Source organism: Mirounga leonina, unplaced genomic scaffold (genome assembly GCF_011800145.1).
Source record: "Mirounga leonina isolate KUSES-001 unplaced genomic scaffold, KU_Mleo_1.0 Mir_418, whole genome shotgun sequence".
Taxonomy (NCBI): domain Eukaryota; kingdom Metazoa; phylum Chordata; class Mammalia; order Carnivora; family Phocidae; genus Mirounga; species Mirounga leonina.
In genome coordinates, this window is record NW_023270739.1 from 8,889,190 (window position 1) to 8,905,280 (window position 16,091).

A 16,091-nucleotide genomic window follows, 5' to 3' on the forward strand; every position below is an offset into this window, starting at 1 on the left:
TCACTTTTGCTGTAGATCTAAAACTATTCTAAAATATGAAGGTTATTTTTTAAAAAAAGAACCAGGCAAACATGCAGATACAAAAAGGGAGCAAAAAGCAAGCATAATTCATAGTTTAAAAAAAAAGGAAGGAAGGAAGGAAAGAAAGAAAGGAAAGGAAAAGAAGGGAAGGAAAGGAAGGAAGGGAAGGAAGGGAAGGAAGGAAGGAAGGAAGCAAAGAAAGAAAGAAAGAAAAAAGAAAAGTCTGAAAACCACCCCAAATGGACTAGTTAAGTATGTGGTTTATCTAACAACGAAATAGTATGCAGTCATTTAACCAAATGAGGCAAATCCATATAAACAGAGGGAAGGCTCTCCAGTGCACATTGGTACATGAGAAGGCAGGGTATAGGATTCTGTATTCTGTGCTCCCATTTGCATTGAAGAAAGACACATATGTTTGTAGAGACCAGAAACTAGCAACACTGATTGGATTGGGGGTCAGGGATGAGATGGAAGCTTGCTTTTCATGCTTCATCCTTTTATACTTTCTATCAATCACTTTTGCCATATACCTGCCTGTGATGCCTTAATTTTTTTTTAAGACTGTCCCCACTAGCAGGTTGAATAGTGGTGTCCCTCCAATTCGCGTCTCCCTGGAACCTCACAATGTGACCTTATTTAGAAATCATGTTCCTGAAGATGTAATTAGTTAAGGATCTTGAGATGAATTCATCCTAGTTTGGGGGAGGCGGGGTGGGGGGGAGCCTAATTCCAATGACTCCTTACAAGGAAAGGACACAGACACACGGGAGACGGGTGCGTGATGACCGAAGCAGAGATGGGGGTTAAGCTGTCATAAGGTCAGGCTTGCTTGATTCACCAGAGGCTGTGAGAGGTGAGCAAGAATTGATTCTTCCCGAGAGCCTTTAGCTGGAGGACGACCTCTCTGGCACCTTGATTTCAGACTCTGGCCTCCAGGATTGGGAGGGAATCCATTTCCATTATTTTAGGCCACCCAGTTGGTGGCACTTTTATTCCGGCTGCCTGAGGAAAGGGACACATCCTCTCTCATCTCTTCTCCTATATTTGGTGCTTGGCCTCAGAGTGTATGTCAGAAATGATACCTGAGCTATGCCTTCTCTCTCCCGGTCATCTTTCTCTCCCTCTCTACTTCTGAAAGAACTTAGAAAAAAAGTCTTCCCAGTCTAGCACCGGTCGGGGGAGGGGCATCCCCAGCCAGCAAAGGTGAGATGTAACTTGATCTGTCCCATCACCTTCATAATCCTGTTTCCACTTAAACTTCAAACAGCCCAGGAAGAGAGAATCCTACCCTGATTTACCATCAAAGAAGTTGAGCTTCAGGCCTTTCCCGAGGCCAGAGCCCTGACAGGACGGGGATGTGGACCCCGGTGGCCCTGGTCCCAGCTCTCTGTCCTGAGCCAAGTGCCTACAGCCTCGCTCCTCCGCCTGCTGTCTCGCTGAGGGCTCGGGTGCCCAGGGACAGGAGGACCCCACCCTGCGCTCTGTCCTTACCTCTCTGGGGCCTCTGGTCCGGCGGGGGGCTGAAGCAGAGTCTCCAGCAGGTTCTGCCGCCCGGGGGGGAAAGCCCGAAGCTCTGCAGACCTCTTCTGAGTCAGCTGAGAACCTGGGTCTGGGCTCTGCAGGCACAGAAATGGTACGAACAGAAGCAACATTTCGGGGAAGAGCAGGGCTTACTGAGAAATGGTTTTCACTTTTGCTTTCCTTCTTTGCCTCTTTCTCTTCTAGCTGTGCAGTGAAGCAAAGCAGCAGAACTGTGGGCAGAGGCCCAAGCCCCCCTCGCCCTGCCCTCGCTGTGTGCTGGGCGCCAGGACAGTGGCCAGTAAGGCGAGGGCTCAGTCTAGGGGACCACGGGGAGCTGTTCCTCACCAGTGCTTTGCTTCGATTCCCCAGCTGTGAAATGGGTCTCAAAATAGTTCTTGCGGCTCAGAGCCGTGGTGAGGAGCGAGTCCTCAGCGCCCAGCGTGGACTGAGCGCCCCACAGATGCGTCACCGGTGGCTGCCGTGGGTGCTGTCACCGGGCTCTCCCTCCCTCTGAGCTGGGGACAGGCGAGGGCCGATGCCTCAGATCTGTAACTGTGACTTGCAGAAGTCGCTGGAACCCGAGACCCGTTTCGGTAATTCGTGTGGTGGAGGGACCTGACCCTGACCCGCCCGGGTGCAAGGACGTGGTTCTTGCGTATCCCGCTTCATTCGCACCTTTGTGGTTTCCCTGAGAAATAGTAGCGTGTGACCAAACAGGGCGGCGAGGGCGTTGCAAAACCTTTGCAGAACCTTTCCCCAAATCCAGACCATGGGAAACTCTGAAACACATCTGGCCCCGAAGGTTTGAGTACAGGATTGTGGTTGTGAGTCTCCCGAGTTGCAGATGGCGAAACTGAGACCCTGGGGGGCGGGGGGGAGTGGCATGGGTCAGTGGCTTGCCCATGGTCACCCAGTTCTAGCCTCCATGTCTGTAGGAATAACCTGCGCAGTCATGGGCTGAGATCTGTGTCTCCGTGTGTGTGTGGGGGGGGGGGGGGGAGTGTGGGCCGTGTGGTTTGTGCACGTCGATAAGGCAGAAAGCCCTGGGTTGACTCCCCAGCCCTCCCGAAGGCCACACCGGCTCTGTGGGCGTCCCCCAGGGCCCTCCAAGCAGGGAGGAGGGATGAGAGGCCGGTGGGCTGCTGAGCTGGGACTTGGAGGGGCCTGAGGGGCCCTGGTGTCCTGGCCTCGTGCACTCTGGACAGAGGCTGTCCTCCAACTGGGGCAGCCGCCCTCCGGCCTCCCTGTGGTTTTCCCCGGCAACAGTCCCAGATGCCGAGGCCTTCCCTGAGGGCCTGGGAGCCTCAGACACCAGGCCGGCCACTGGACTAGGGTGGTGTTTACCACGGCGGCGCTGGTGAAGCAAGACCCCCTAAAAGACGCGGGGCGAGCAAAAGAATGTCACATGCAGCAAACGCCGCTTCTGGGGTGAGACAGAAAACATGTGGTGTGTCACCCAGCCAAGCAAGAGGACAGAGCTGCTTCATTTCGTAAACCTCACCTCCCCTTCCTCGGGGGCCCCAAGCCTGCTGACAAGAACAAACTTACCTTACGCTCCCTCGATCTCTTGCAATTTCAAATACACAGTGTTGGGTCAAGTTGGTCACTCGGCAGGTGAATGTTCAGGCAAATTCGGACCCGACTTGGGCATCAGGGCATTCCCTCTCCCCTTGAAAGTCTGCAGCCCCCTGAGAGGGCACCTGGGTGGGGATGCCTGTGCTGTGCCTCTGGGGTCTCCCTGGCCTGCCCAGAGGCCTCCTGTGTCCCACCATCCCATCAGGCGGCAGCTGCCTCGGGCTGGGGAAGCCCATCCAGCTGGCTGTTGGCTTGGTGGCGGCCCCCGGGCTCTGGTTGCAGGCACACCGGCCTCCGGCCCACACACCCGTGGAATAGGCTCCCATGCGCTGGGCCCACGTCCCACCTTGCAGGCCTTGCTCAGGCCCTGGGGAACTGCAGGGGGCAGGGTGAGGGGAGGACGAGCTGAGGAGACCTGGGGGCAGGGGAGGAGGTGGTCCAGCCCCTTCCTTGACCCAGACACACACCACTGGGGCTTCTCTAGCTGCTGCCCCTGCCCCAGACCTCTCTGCTCGGGCTGCCTGCCTCCTTCCTTCCCCCAGGCGGACTTTTCCTACCACTTCTGCCCGAGTCTGATTGCCTTATTGCTCTTGTCCCTCCCTCTGCCTGCTGCCCTCCCAATCCTGGAAGGTTTCTCCCTACACCCCTCTCTGTAGGGACTTCTCTAAGGTCAGGTCCGTGCCCCCCCCCACACCCTATCCTGAGGACTTCTTGTCCTTTGTTCTCATTCCTTGAGAAATTGATGGCAAAGGGGGTCGGGGAGGGAGATGTCGCACAGATAAAGGGAAATATAGGGGCGCCTGGGTGGCTCAGTCGTTAAGCATCTGCCTTCGGCTCAGGTCATGATCCCAAGGTCCTGGGATTGAGCCCCGCATCAGGCTCTCTGTTCGTTGGAAACCTGCTTCTCCCTCTTCTCCCCCCCATTCATGCTCTCTCTCGCTCTCTCACTCTCTCTCAACTAAATAAATAAAATATTAAAAAAGAAAAAGGGAACTATACACTGGAACTGTTTCAAAAGCATCCCCTTTGCTCTCATCAAGGGCTTAGAGAGTTTCTCTGTTACCCAACAAACCAGCCAGGGCCTCCCTTTTGTGACCTAAATGAGGATGGTAGGAATGCCAGCCAGTTAGTCTGGTGCTCGAAGGCAGGCCCTCCAGGTTGCCCTCCCTGCTGGGGACCTGGCCACAGTCCCTGGTGCTGGAGAATTAGGGAGCTGACAGCCAGACACCTCTGGGCTGCCTGGAGCTGTGGTTTGAACACAAGCCCTAGAGATTGATTCAGGCTAATGTAACTTAAGAATCTTCTGGAACACCCTTGAAGCAGCTCCAGCTCCAAACGTGCAGCAAAACCACCGGGCCTGGGAGAGGGCAGGGAGCAGGCCGCCAGTAGCCCATCAGGAGCCGGGGGTCTCTTTTAGAAGGACACCCATGCTGCTCCTGAAATCTCCACCCTCACGACCCAATCACTTTCCACAGGCCCCACCTCCAAATACCATCACATGGGGTGTAGGATTCCAACGTGTGAATCTGGGGTGGGGGGCACAGACATTCAGGCTCTAACAGGCTGGGAGGCGTGGAGGTGAGGCTTGTTAGTGCACCCACCAGAACCCCCTGGGGTAGAGCAGAGGCAGTTACCCAAAGGAAGGGGGCGCTGTTCCTAGAATCAGCCAAGAAAGGATGTTGGGCAGGCAAAAGCAATAGGTGTCCTCTGCATCCCATCCTTTGCACTGTGCTTCCCCCCCACACACACCGTCCTTCCAGGTATAGGACTGAAGAAGGCCTTCTTTATGAGCTGCGACAACCCAAATAGAGCTCTGGATGTCCCCAGTCCTCCCCAAGAGTTGCACCAGAAGTCACACCCAGGGGTTGTATCTGCAGGCAACGGATCTACCCAGTGGACCCAGGGTGTCCAGCCTTCTCTCGTTCTACCACAACCCTTATTGATATTCTCAAATCTATGACCTCAGTGGTAAATCTAACCACCTTTAGTAGATAAGAAAGGGAATGAGGAGGAAAGGGAAGGAAACTTCTGAAAAATCACGCTGACACAGCAAGCAGGGAGTTGCAATCTTTTGGTTATAATCTTTTTATGAAACTGGCATTCACAATATTTTGGCCAACTTCAAAAATATTAGTAATAATATTGGTAGTAATCATTAGAGCTAGAATTTACTGAGTACTTGCCAGGTGCCAGTGCTGTTCCAAGGGCTTCATGAGAATTAGTTCAGCGTCATGGCGGGTATTTGCGACTTTCCTTCCTAAATTACCCATTCCTTTATCCCCTTGCCTTCGGCCAGCTCCTCATCAGGTTGGAGTCCTTTCCGAAGGGTAGACCCTAAGCTTCACATGTTCCGGAATCAGGTGGGGTTAGGCTTCCAGCAGCTTCCCCCTGGTTAGGGCAAGCCGGCACGGACCTAGGGCATGGGAACCTCCCTCCCCCAGGGCATGTTGGCAGTATGCTACTACTTCTTTTGATGAGCACAGCCAACCACCTGTGTCAACAACAGTCCCCCAAAACAGTCTAGTAGTCCCTCAGAACAGTAAATATACCGTCAGTGGATGAATAGATACATAAATCATGGCATATACCTACGATGGAATTTTATTCACCATAAAAAGGAATAAAGTGCCAACACAGGCCACAATGTGATTAAACCCCAAAGGCCTTCTGCCGCTAAATGAAAGAAGCCAGGCACAAAAGGCCACACATTGGATGATTCCTTTTACATGAAATATCTAAAACAGGTAAGTTTATAGAGACGTAAAGCAGGTTGGTGGTTGCCAGAGAGACCAGAGGACAAGGACTTGGGGAGTAACCACTTAATGGGTTTGGGGTTTCTTTTTGGGGGTGTTGAAAACATTCGGGAACCAGGGAGAAGTGATGGTTGCACAACATTACGAATGTACGCAATACTGAATTGTTCACTTTAAAATACCTAATTCTGGGCGCCTGGGTGGCTCAGTTGGTTAAGCGACTGCCTTCGGCTCAGGTCATGATCCTGGAGTCCCGGGATCGAGTCCCACGTCGGGCTCCCTGCTCGGCGGGGAGTCTGCTTCTCCCTCTGACCCTCCTCCCTCTCATGCTGTCTCTCATTCTCGCTCTCAAATAAATAAAATCTTTAAAAAAATAAATAAATAAAATACCTAATTCTGGGGCACCTGGGTGGCTCAGTCATTTGAATGTCTGACTCATGCTTTCAGCTCAGGTCATGATCTCATGGGTTGAGAGATCGAGCCCCACACTGAGCTCTGCACTCAACGGGGGAGTCTTCTTGGGTTTCTCTCTCTCCCTCTTCCTCTGCCCCTCCCTCACTTCTCTCTTTCTCTTTAGCCCCCCTAAAATAAATAAATAAATCTTTTTAAAAAATAGCTAATTCTATGTCCTGTGTATTTTATTTCAATTTTTAAAAAGTCAGAAAAATGGATTTCGGTCCAAAAAGTTAGGATTTTGTTAAGTAAATGCATCCTTTTCTGGGTCCAAAAAAAAAAAAAAAGGTAAACATAGAAGTACCCTATAATCCAGCAATTTCAATCCCAGATATATACCCAAGAGAAATGAAAACACGTATCCCAAACTTGGGCATGGATGTTCACAGCAGCATTATTCATAATAGCCAAAAAGTGCAAACAACCCAATGTCCACCTACTGGTGAATGGCTAAATAAAACATGGTCCATCCATACAATGGAATATTATTTGGCAATGAAAAAGAGACAAATACTGGCACATATTACAACACAGATGAACCTTGCAATCATGCTGAGTGAGAGAAACCAGGCACAGAGGACCACACAGAGTGTGATTCCATTTATATGGCGTTTCCAGAGTAGGCAGGAGTATAGAGACAGAAAGGAGAATGAATGGTGGCTTCCAGGGGCCCCAGGGAGGGAGGAATGGGGAGAGATTGTTAATGACTGTGGGGTTTCTTTTGGAGGTGATGAAGATGTTCTGGAGACAGTTCTGAGTGCCTGTCTGCAGCTAATGAGCGAGCTCGGAGCAAAGAACGGCAAGTTCTATGGGAGAGTTCTACACAAAATCAACCATCGTAGTCACTTCCAAGGGCACAGTTCAGTGGCGGGGAGTACGTTTACGTGGCCCTGCAGCCTCATCCCCTGCCCCCTCCCTACACACACACAGCATCCACCCCAGGGAGCTTTTCATCTTGCAAAACTGAAAGAAACTGTGTCCCCATTAAACACTAACTTCCTGTTCCCTCCATCCCCCAGCCCGACAACCACCACCCTACTCTTGGTCTCTGTAAATCTGACTCAACTCTAAGAATGTACTAAAAACCACTAATGTGTCCATTTGATGGGTGGAACATATGGTATGTGAATTATAGCTCAGTAAAGCTACGTGTGTGTTTGGAAAGGCCAGCTCACACTTTCAGCTTGAATTTAACAATTATTAAGAGAACTGGTGGCCGTACTCTCCCTTTGGAGGAATATCAAAACTTCTCGACACGTAGAGCCTCAAGTCACGGAATGGGAAGTGACATTTTGGGGCCCATGGCATAAACCACAAGACGTGCCCCTTGCTTTCCACCCAGTGGTTTCTGGGCTCTGTACTTTGGTTATTGGAAGAAACGGCACAGGGGCTGTTGTTCGTACGGGATCCTGTGAGATGGCAACCCACCCTATCCCTGCTGCAGTGACTGGCATCTTGGTTCCTGCCAATGAGCAGGGGGACAGCTGGGCTCCCCATCACCACATGACCCTGCCCCCCTTCACACCTGTTAAGATGGCTATTAGTAAAAAAATTTCAGGGGAGCCTGGGCGGCTCAGTCAGTTAAGCGTCTGCCTTCAGCTTGGGTCGTGATCTCTGGCTCGATCCCTGGGATTGAGCCCCGAGTCGGGCTCCCTGCGCAGTGGGGAGTCTGCTTCTCCCTCTCGCTCTGCCCCTCTTCCCCCCCACCCCCACTGCTCATGTTCTCTCTCTCTCGCTCACTGAAATAAAGAAATAAAATCTTTAGGGGCGCCTGGGTGGCTCAGGTCATGATCCCAGGGTCCTGGGATCAAGTCCCGCATCAGGCTCCCTGCTTGGTGGGAAGCCTGCTTCTCCCTCTCCCACTCCCCCTGCTTGTGCTCTCTCTCTCACTGTGTCGCTCTCTGTCAAATAAATAAATAAATAAAATCTTAAAAATAAAAAAAAATTTTTAAAAAAGAAATAAAATCTTTAAAAAAAAAATTTTTTTTTTCCAGAAAATAAGCATTAGCAAGGATGTGGAGAAATTGGAACCCTTGTGCATCGCTGGTGGGAGTGTGAAATGGCGCAGCCCATGTGGAAAACAGCATGAAGGCTCCTCAAAAACTAAAGATAAAATTACCATATGATCCAGCAATTCCACTTCTGGTCATATACCTAAAAGAATTGGAAGCAGGGTCTCAGAGATACTTGAACACCCATGTTCACAGTAGCATTATTCACAACAGCCAGAAGGTAGAAGGCAACCAGTGTCCGTGGATAAATGAGATATGCACGCACGCTGGGATAGGCTTATTCTACATACAACATATTCAACATATAGGATGAGCTACTATTCAACCTTAAAAGGGAAGGAAACTCTGACACCTGCTATAACATGGATCAGCCTTGGAAACACTATGCTCAGTGAAAGAAGCCAGCCACAAAAGGACAACTACCCTATGATTCAGCTTAGATGAGGTGCCTAGAGGAGTCAGATTTACAGAGACCAAGAGTAGGGTGGTGGTTCTCGGGCTGGGGGATGGAGGGAACAGGAAGTTAGTGTTTAATGGGGACACAGTTTCTTTCAGTTTTGCAAGATGAAAAGCTCCCTGGGGTGGATGCTGTGTGTGTGTAGGGAGGGGGCAGGGGGTGAGGCTGCAGGGCCACGTAAACGTACTCCCCGCCACTGAACTGTGCCCTTGGAAGTGACTACGATGGTTGATTTTGTGTAGAACTCTCCCATAGAACTTGCTGTTCTTTGCTCCGAGCTCGCTCATTAGCTGCAGACAGGCACTCTCTCTTCCTTCCCAGAGCGGCCAGGGAGGCCCCCGGGATTGCACATGGAAGACACCCAAGCCGCTGACCGGCTTCCCCAACCCCGAGGCAGCCGGCAGTAGGAACATGGGCACACCTGCCTCCAGCTGGGCCCCTCAGAGCAGGATGCTTTAGGGCCACTGTTAGAAAAATCCTAAACCACGGCTCCAGTGCTCACAGCCCAAAAGGCATTCTTGTGATCCTTGGGCAGCCCTTGCTCAGGTGGCGACCGTCGTATGTTGGGGAGAAGGGGCCTTAAGGTACGCACTGAGCCTGAAACTCCTGGGTTCTGGGAATCTCTTCCCTCCTCCCGTGCCCGGGGAGCACAATTTGCCAAATGTAGTGAAAGTTCCATCCCTGCCCCCACGGCTTCGCCTGCAATCAGCCCCGGAATCCCCAGGGCCTCGACGGAGGGGAGCAGTGGGGCAGTGGTCACACGGCAAAAAGGCACTGAACCCGGTCCTTGCTGCCTGTCCTCCGAACCCTCCAGCACCCTTTCGTGGGTTCCTGCAAGGGTCCAGTGAGTTCATCTTGACAATGGGAAGACCATCACCAGGTATGCATGTCACTGTTACCGCTTTATACACACAGACAAGACTCACCTCTCATGGGATCCTTGAGACACTCTTGAGGACGTGTTCCCCTTCCTTCTCCTGCCCCTCAAGAAAAATCCAGATTTCTGTGATTGGGGGTTTGGAGGGATGGGAACTGCCCAGTGCAGAACATTGCGTCGGAGCCCTGTGCCGGGAGCGTACAACTCTGCACCTGCTTCCGACGTGCACGTTTCCCCCACACCAGTGAGCAAGTCTCTGACACCAGAGAGGTGACTGACTGCAATTTAATTCAGTCCCGACACTGTCTCCCCTGAGATGGCATCAGATCCTATAGGTTAGGGGCTCAGGTCATGATCTCAGGGTCCTGGGATTGAGCCCTGCTTCGGGCTCTGAGCTCAGTGGGGAGTCTGCTTCTCTCTCTCTCTCTGCCCCTCCTCCCCGCTCATGCTCACTCTCTCTCTCTCAAATAAATAAATATAATCTTTAAAAAAAATGTATCACACATAATAATGGTATAAATGTTGCTTCATGAAAATTATATACCTTTCATCCTGTACTTGTGTGTGTGTTCTGGATTGCAGAGTGCAATGGGTCGTAGGTAGAATGTTTGTGAGCTGTTGATCTAGCTCATGGAATCAAAGGGAAATCTATAGGTTTCAGGCCACTCCTGAACCTTCAGGTCCTGAGATTAGGGACCTCATTATGGTCATAGGTCTCTCTCTCTCTCTTTCCTTTTCCCCAGCTCTGTGTTTCTTTTGGGGCGCCAGCCTCATTCAGTCCCAGTATAGGTAGGCTTTTTCCATAGCAGAGAGAACAGAACCTCAGGCCTATTCCAACTCACATCCTTCCGGTTCCAGGACTATGGATGCAAGGACGTCTCCCCCTCCAGATCCAGTAAGAAGACTCCTTGTGTCCCACGTCCCACTGGTTCCTTGTGGCCGGGGCAATGAGGTTCTCTGATTCCCCAGCCTGGGGCACAATCCTTCTCCCATAGCAAAAACAGTGTACTGTTTCTGGAAGTTCTCCCTGGAACCGTGAGATTGGAGGGAGGAAGAAATAAGGCCCAAACAAAGGGGGTGCTCTTCTGCATGAGTCAACCAATGACTGTTCTCTATGAAGGGGTCAGGTGCCAAAGTGAGGCTCCTCTTGATTTGGCCCAGGGACCGCCTGGATGGGCATTTTGCAAAGCATCAGTTTGCCAAGCAGCTGATCCTCCAAGAGGGTGGGGGTGGGGGGTGGGATCTGGGCATCCTGTGGGTCTGCAGATCCCTGGCTGAGCCCCCCGTTCTGCTCCAACAGAACCAACCATCTCAGATGTCTGCTAACCTCTCCAGACTTGGGCTTCTGGAAAATACAGCCAGTGGGCAGTCTTTGCAATTTGCTTGCAGAAGGGCGGTCCCTCTGGCATCAAAATTTGCCTCCTTGCTTGGTCAGAGGTGGTGACATCTGACCCAGAGGCTTTATTTACATATCCAAGGAACTGCTGTGGGTGGCTCTAGGAAGCACTGTGATGGCCAAGGATACAAATCCAGAGGCCGCCTGAGCCGGACTGGGGGCCAGTGGACCCAGCTCTGCTCGCTTCCTGCTGTAGCCGTGGGCATGCCCCTTCCCCTGCATGGATGGGCAAGTTAGCTCTAGTGGGCTGGCCAGGGGACTTGGGGGCTGAGGGGTGAGGGGTCCCCTGTGACCTCACAGGGAGTGTCTTTCACAGGGACGAGCCCATCCTTCAGGAATGAAGCTTGCCCTGAAACCGCCAGATCCCTGCCCACATCTGTAAAATGAGGAAATCCCACTGGATGAACTAGGGTCCTTTTCTTGGCTGTGACTCTATGATCCTTAGAACCTAACATTCCGTGATTCAGAGATCCTAGGGATTGAAAAACCTCCATTATTTTGCCTCCTTTACTATGGCTTTGGACCTAAGCCTTATTCTCTCCCCAACTCCATGGATCTTTCCAGACCCCCACTTGCACCCAAGAAGGCCATCCACACAAAATGTAGGTTGGTCTCTCCCTGGCTCTCTCATGAGGCTGACTGTTGAGTGGGTCCATTTTTATACCCACCACTAGGTGGCACGGGGCAGGGCCTGAACTTTGTCATGTTTTCTCCTTGGCCATTCCCTCCTGGCACCGTGACCCTTTGTTGGCCCCACATAACCTAAATTCCACAGCTCACAGTACGTGTGGCTCCAGTCCGATGAGATGCAGAAAAGCTTATTCGCCAGAACTCCAGAGATGATAGGGTAGGCCTGGCACAGGACTAGACTCAGTCCCTGGGAGAAGCACATTTTGAGGCAGGAGGGCGAGCTCCTGGGATCTGGTGGCAGAGATGTGGAGCTGGGAAGGGCCAGAGGGGACAGAAGGAAAGGGCTGGTGATGGGGCTTAATTTAGCTGCTGCCCCTGCTGTGCATCAAGACCACCCTCCCGACCCCCCCCCCCCCCAGGTCCCTGTGACCCCATCAGTAAGGATGACGCTGCTCATTCTTCTTGTCTGTGGGTCTGGATCTCCGATGTGGTTCTCAGGAAGTGCCGGCAGAGCAAGGCCCAGGGCTCTGCCTGGAGAAGGCCAACCCTGGCTGCCGGGATGTCCCACACCACCCGGTGTCTCAGGTTCTAGATCCTCGTTCTAGATGCTAAAATTCCATGGGAAAGAAAGCAAGTGTTTGGCCTGACACAGAACAAACCAAACTCACATCTCATCCTGGGCTATGCAGAGCACAAGGGTTGCTGGCCACGGGGTGGGTGGGTTTGCAGGGGGCGGCCAGAGGTCTTCCGGGAGAGAAGGAGCAGTCCCCATGGCCATGATCAGCCTGATCGTGTGAGGAGATCAGACCTCCACAGCCCCCACCCCGGCAGCTCGGCCCCCAGATCCAGCCTGCTGACCTGTGCTCAGGCCGCCCTGGGACGGGGGTCCCACATTACAGGAAGGTCAGACCCCAGGATTCTGTCTCGGCCACAGGTATTAGGGACCAATCTTAGGTTCTTTTATTAAAGCCAGAAAAGACCTCTTTTGCCTCACAGGTCCCAACCAGCCCTGAATGTATATGACATCAGACTGGTCACAACTCTGTCCACCTTTTTCTCTTAGAAGTTCTTAAAACCAGGATTGACTCAAATGGCCCGTGGCCATTCGCTAGAGGTGGACCTGAATTATGATTTGCACAGAAAAGCAAAACCCCGGGACTTGTGTTGGTATCTGGGAAGAGGAGAGAATCTTCCAGTAGGAAGAGCTGTGGGCTAGAAGTCATATTAATTTGATCACAGCAGACATTTGACTTTACCTGTAGCCTGAGCTCGGGTCAGTGGCCCCCACACTTCATGCACAATGACGATGGCCATCTCTCCTCCCCTGAGTATGGGCTCTGTGATAATGGCTTTCTGTGCTTAGGTTAATCCTTTGAATGACTGCATAGGGTCAGTTTGCTGTTGTCCCTATTTAACCAATCAGAACACAGAGACTTAGAGAAGTCAAGGATGTGCCCAAGGCCACAATTCAGCAAATGGCAGAGCTGGGACCTGAGGCCAGAATAATTTTTCTTTTTAAGATTGTATTTATTTATTTGGGAGGCAGAGAGAGAGAGAGAGAGAGCAGGGGGGAAGGCACAGAGGGAGAAGCAGGGAGCCCGATCACGGGGGTCCCCTGTGACCCTGAGATCACGACCTGAGCCGAAGGCAGACGCTTAACGGACTGAGCCACCCAGGCGCCCCTGAGGCCGGAATCCCAATCATTCCCTGCAGCCTCTGAGAGCTGAGGATTTAGAGTCGGATTCATCAGTTTAAATCCTATACAATGTTCCCTGGCTCTTCCCAAAGAGAGCAAGAGTCATCTCCTGGAAAGAAAGCCTCAGGGGAAACTCATTCTTCTTGCCCTCCCCATTGTGACCAGAGCCGCCTCTGGCCTCCACAGAGAAGGGGTTGGGAGCAGGGACCCTGCGAGCAGGGACGTGGCCTCTTCCCCAGGGCGGGGCCTATCCGCCAGCCCAGGCCCCAGGCACGGAGCCAGCCAGGAAAGGAAACTCCCTCCTGCGATCATATTCTCGGCCATTCTGCACAGGAAAGGGCAGGCTCCCCAGAAGCCCAGACAGTCTCCAGATGGTTTTTCACTGAAGACTTTCCCAGAAAATCTTGGGAACCGGGGACAGACGGTGGGCTGGGCCAGAGCTCTGGCCAGCGTCAGGAGAACAGGCAGGCCCTTGGCTGCCTTAATGTACCGTGGGATCCCGGAGCAAACCCCTTTTCCTCTGCGCCTGCATTTCTCCATCTGTGGTGGGTTGACTCGTGATCCCAAAAAGATATGTCTGAGTCCTAAGCCCCGTACCTGTGACTGTGACCTTATTTGGAAATAGGATCTTTGCCAATGGGATTAAGCGAAGGATCTCCGGAGGAGATCGTACTGGATTTAAGGTGGGCCCTAAACTCAGTGAGAGTGTCCTTAAAAGAACAGGGGAAGACACAGAGACACACGAGGGGACTGCTGCATGAAGACACAGGCAAAGATCCGAGTGGTACAGCCACAAAGCAAGGAGGGCTGGCAACCTCGGGCAGGTGGGAGAGAGGCAGGCAACAGAATCTCCTCCGTTCCTCAGAGTCTCCAGAAGGAACCAGCTGCCGACTCGTGGCCTCTGGAACTGAGAGAGGGTACGCTTCTGTTGTTCTAAGCCCCCAAGCCATGGTCGTTCCTTAGGGCAGCCACATCTCTGAGAGAACAGATGGGGCCAGGAAGTCCCCCAGGGGCTAAGAGAGGTCAATAAGAGCCTCAAACGTAGCTCCCACCCTGAGAAGCTCACAGCTGAGTTGAGAAGCCAAAACTCACCAGTCAGCCTGGGGGTCTTTGCCTAGGCTCCTGATTCTCATGTCTCCTAATTCCCTCCTCCCAGTCCTGCAAAGCCCTTTGCCCTGGGCTAAGCCTTGCCATCAGCACCCCTTGCTCTGAACTGGGCAGCTTGGCACCCCCCGAGCTGAGACCTTAGAAGCCCAGAAGCCCCTCCACAGAGCCACTGCAGCCCCTAGAGAAGATGCTGGCCCATGGCACTTTGTCCCGGCTCCCCACCCCAACTGGGAGGTTTGAGCTCCCAGGAGGTGGCTCTGCCAGGGCCGACATCCCGTGCACCCTACTCTCCACCCTCTGGTTCCTGGGGGCGAATCCTTGTCTAAGGTTTGAATTTCCACCAGCCCTGCCCTTTCCTGAGACCGTGGTCCTGGGAAAAAGAGCTTCTTCTCTCTGGACATTCCTGACCACGTCCATGAAAGGGAGATAATCTTGAGACCAGGATGTGAAAGCATGCGTACTGTTTGACACTCTTTCTGAATAATGCACAAATTAAAATAAAGGCAGCTGTGTGAGGCCAAGAGCACTGACAATAAATGTGGTAAGAGGTATAGACAACAGTTAGTAGTAGCCGGGAGAGCAAGCATTTGCTCCTCGGAGGTGATCAGGGAAGCTATATCAGTAGGAATCTTTTTATTGCAAGTGACAGAAATCCAACTCAAACTGCTTTGTGCACAAATCAGAATGTTTGGCCAATGTAACGATGACAGTATTTTGAATATGCACAATGCACACCTACCTCAGGGCCTTTGCACTTGCTGTTCCCTCTGTTGGAATACTTTTCACCCAGATATTTCCATGGATCTCTCCTTTACCTCTTTAGATCTTTATCAAATACATTTAAATTTAAAAATTAATTTAACCAACACTCTTTATGCCTTTTCTCTGCTTTATTGCTTTATTTTTCTCCATAACAGTTATCATCATTTAACGCACTATTTTTATGATTTATTTTGTGTATTGTCTTTCTACTCACATCCCCTCCCCCACTACCATGTAAGCTCCACTAGGTAGGATTTTTGTCTTTTTTAACTGCTGTAGTTCCACTACCTAGGAGTATGCCTTGATGTAGTAGGTGTGATGGTTCATTTTATGTATCAACTTGACAGGGCCACAGGGTCTTTCTTTGAGGTTAGATATCAAGCTTGTGCTGGCCTTTGTTAAAATAAAATCCCTGGGGGCAGGTGGTGGAATCCCAGCTAGGGACCATTAAGACAAGTCACGGGGGAAAATGGTATTCAAGATAGCTACATTTTGTCTGAGGGGCAACTGGAGGGAAAGTTCTGGAACACAGGGTATGCTCTCCACAGGCACACCAGCTAAGCCATAAGTAGAATGAAATCCTAGGTCTTCAGGGGAAGAGGTCCTAAGTGTTTATATCCTCACAAGTTGGATACTTTACAGTTTACAAAGCATTTTCCCATCTATTATCTACCTGGTCCTGAGTGGTAGGAATTTCCTTATCCAATAAATATTTATCAAGAATTCCTGCTTAGGGGGGTCATGAGGACCAAATGGGCCTCTGCATACAGAACTTAGGGCCCTGCCTGGGCCCTGGCCAGTCCGCAGTGCATGCTCATGTGCTGGGGG

At 51.7% G+C, this 16,091-nt stretch overlaps 1 protein-coding gene across 5 annotated transcripts in view; it reads right to left on the bottom strand.

Moving 5' to 3' along the window:
• The window catches only part of APOL6 (apolipoprotein L6), a 53,622-nt gene extending 40,617 nt beyond the window's left edge, over positions 1-13,005 (bottom strand). The window contains exons 1-3 of one of the 5 annotated variants that reach the window (XM_034987618.1): positions 10,515-10,936; positions 9,722-9,772; positions 1,516-1,640 (exon numbers count right to left, since the gene is read on the bottom strand). In XM_034987618.1, coding sequence (XP_034843509.1) covers positions 1,516-1,640; positions 9,722-9,728 — 132 coding nt within the window. In that variant the 5' untranslated portion in view covers positions 9,729-9,772; positions 10,515-10,936. Of the gene's footprint in view, positions 1-1,515; positions 1,641-1,890; positions 2,405-9,721; positions 10,088-10,514; positions 10,937-12,954 lie in introns of those variants that run through there. The other 4 variants (XM_034987619.1, XM_034987622.1, XM_034987620.1 and 1 more) reach the window with 4 other exon arrangements.
• Positions 13,006-16,091: the final 3,086 nt, after the last annotated feature.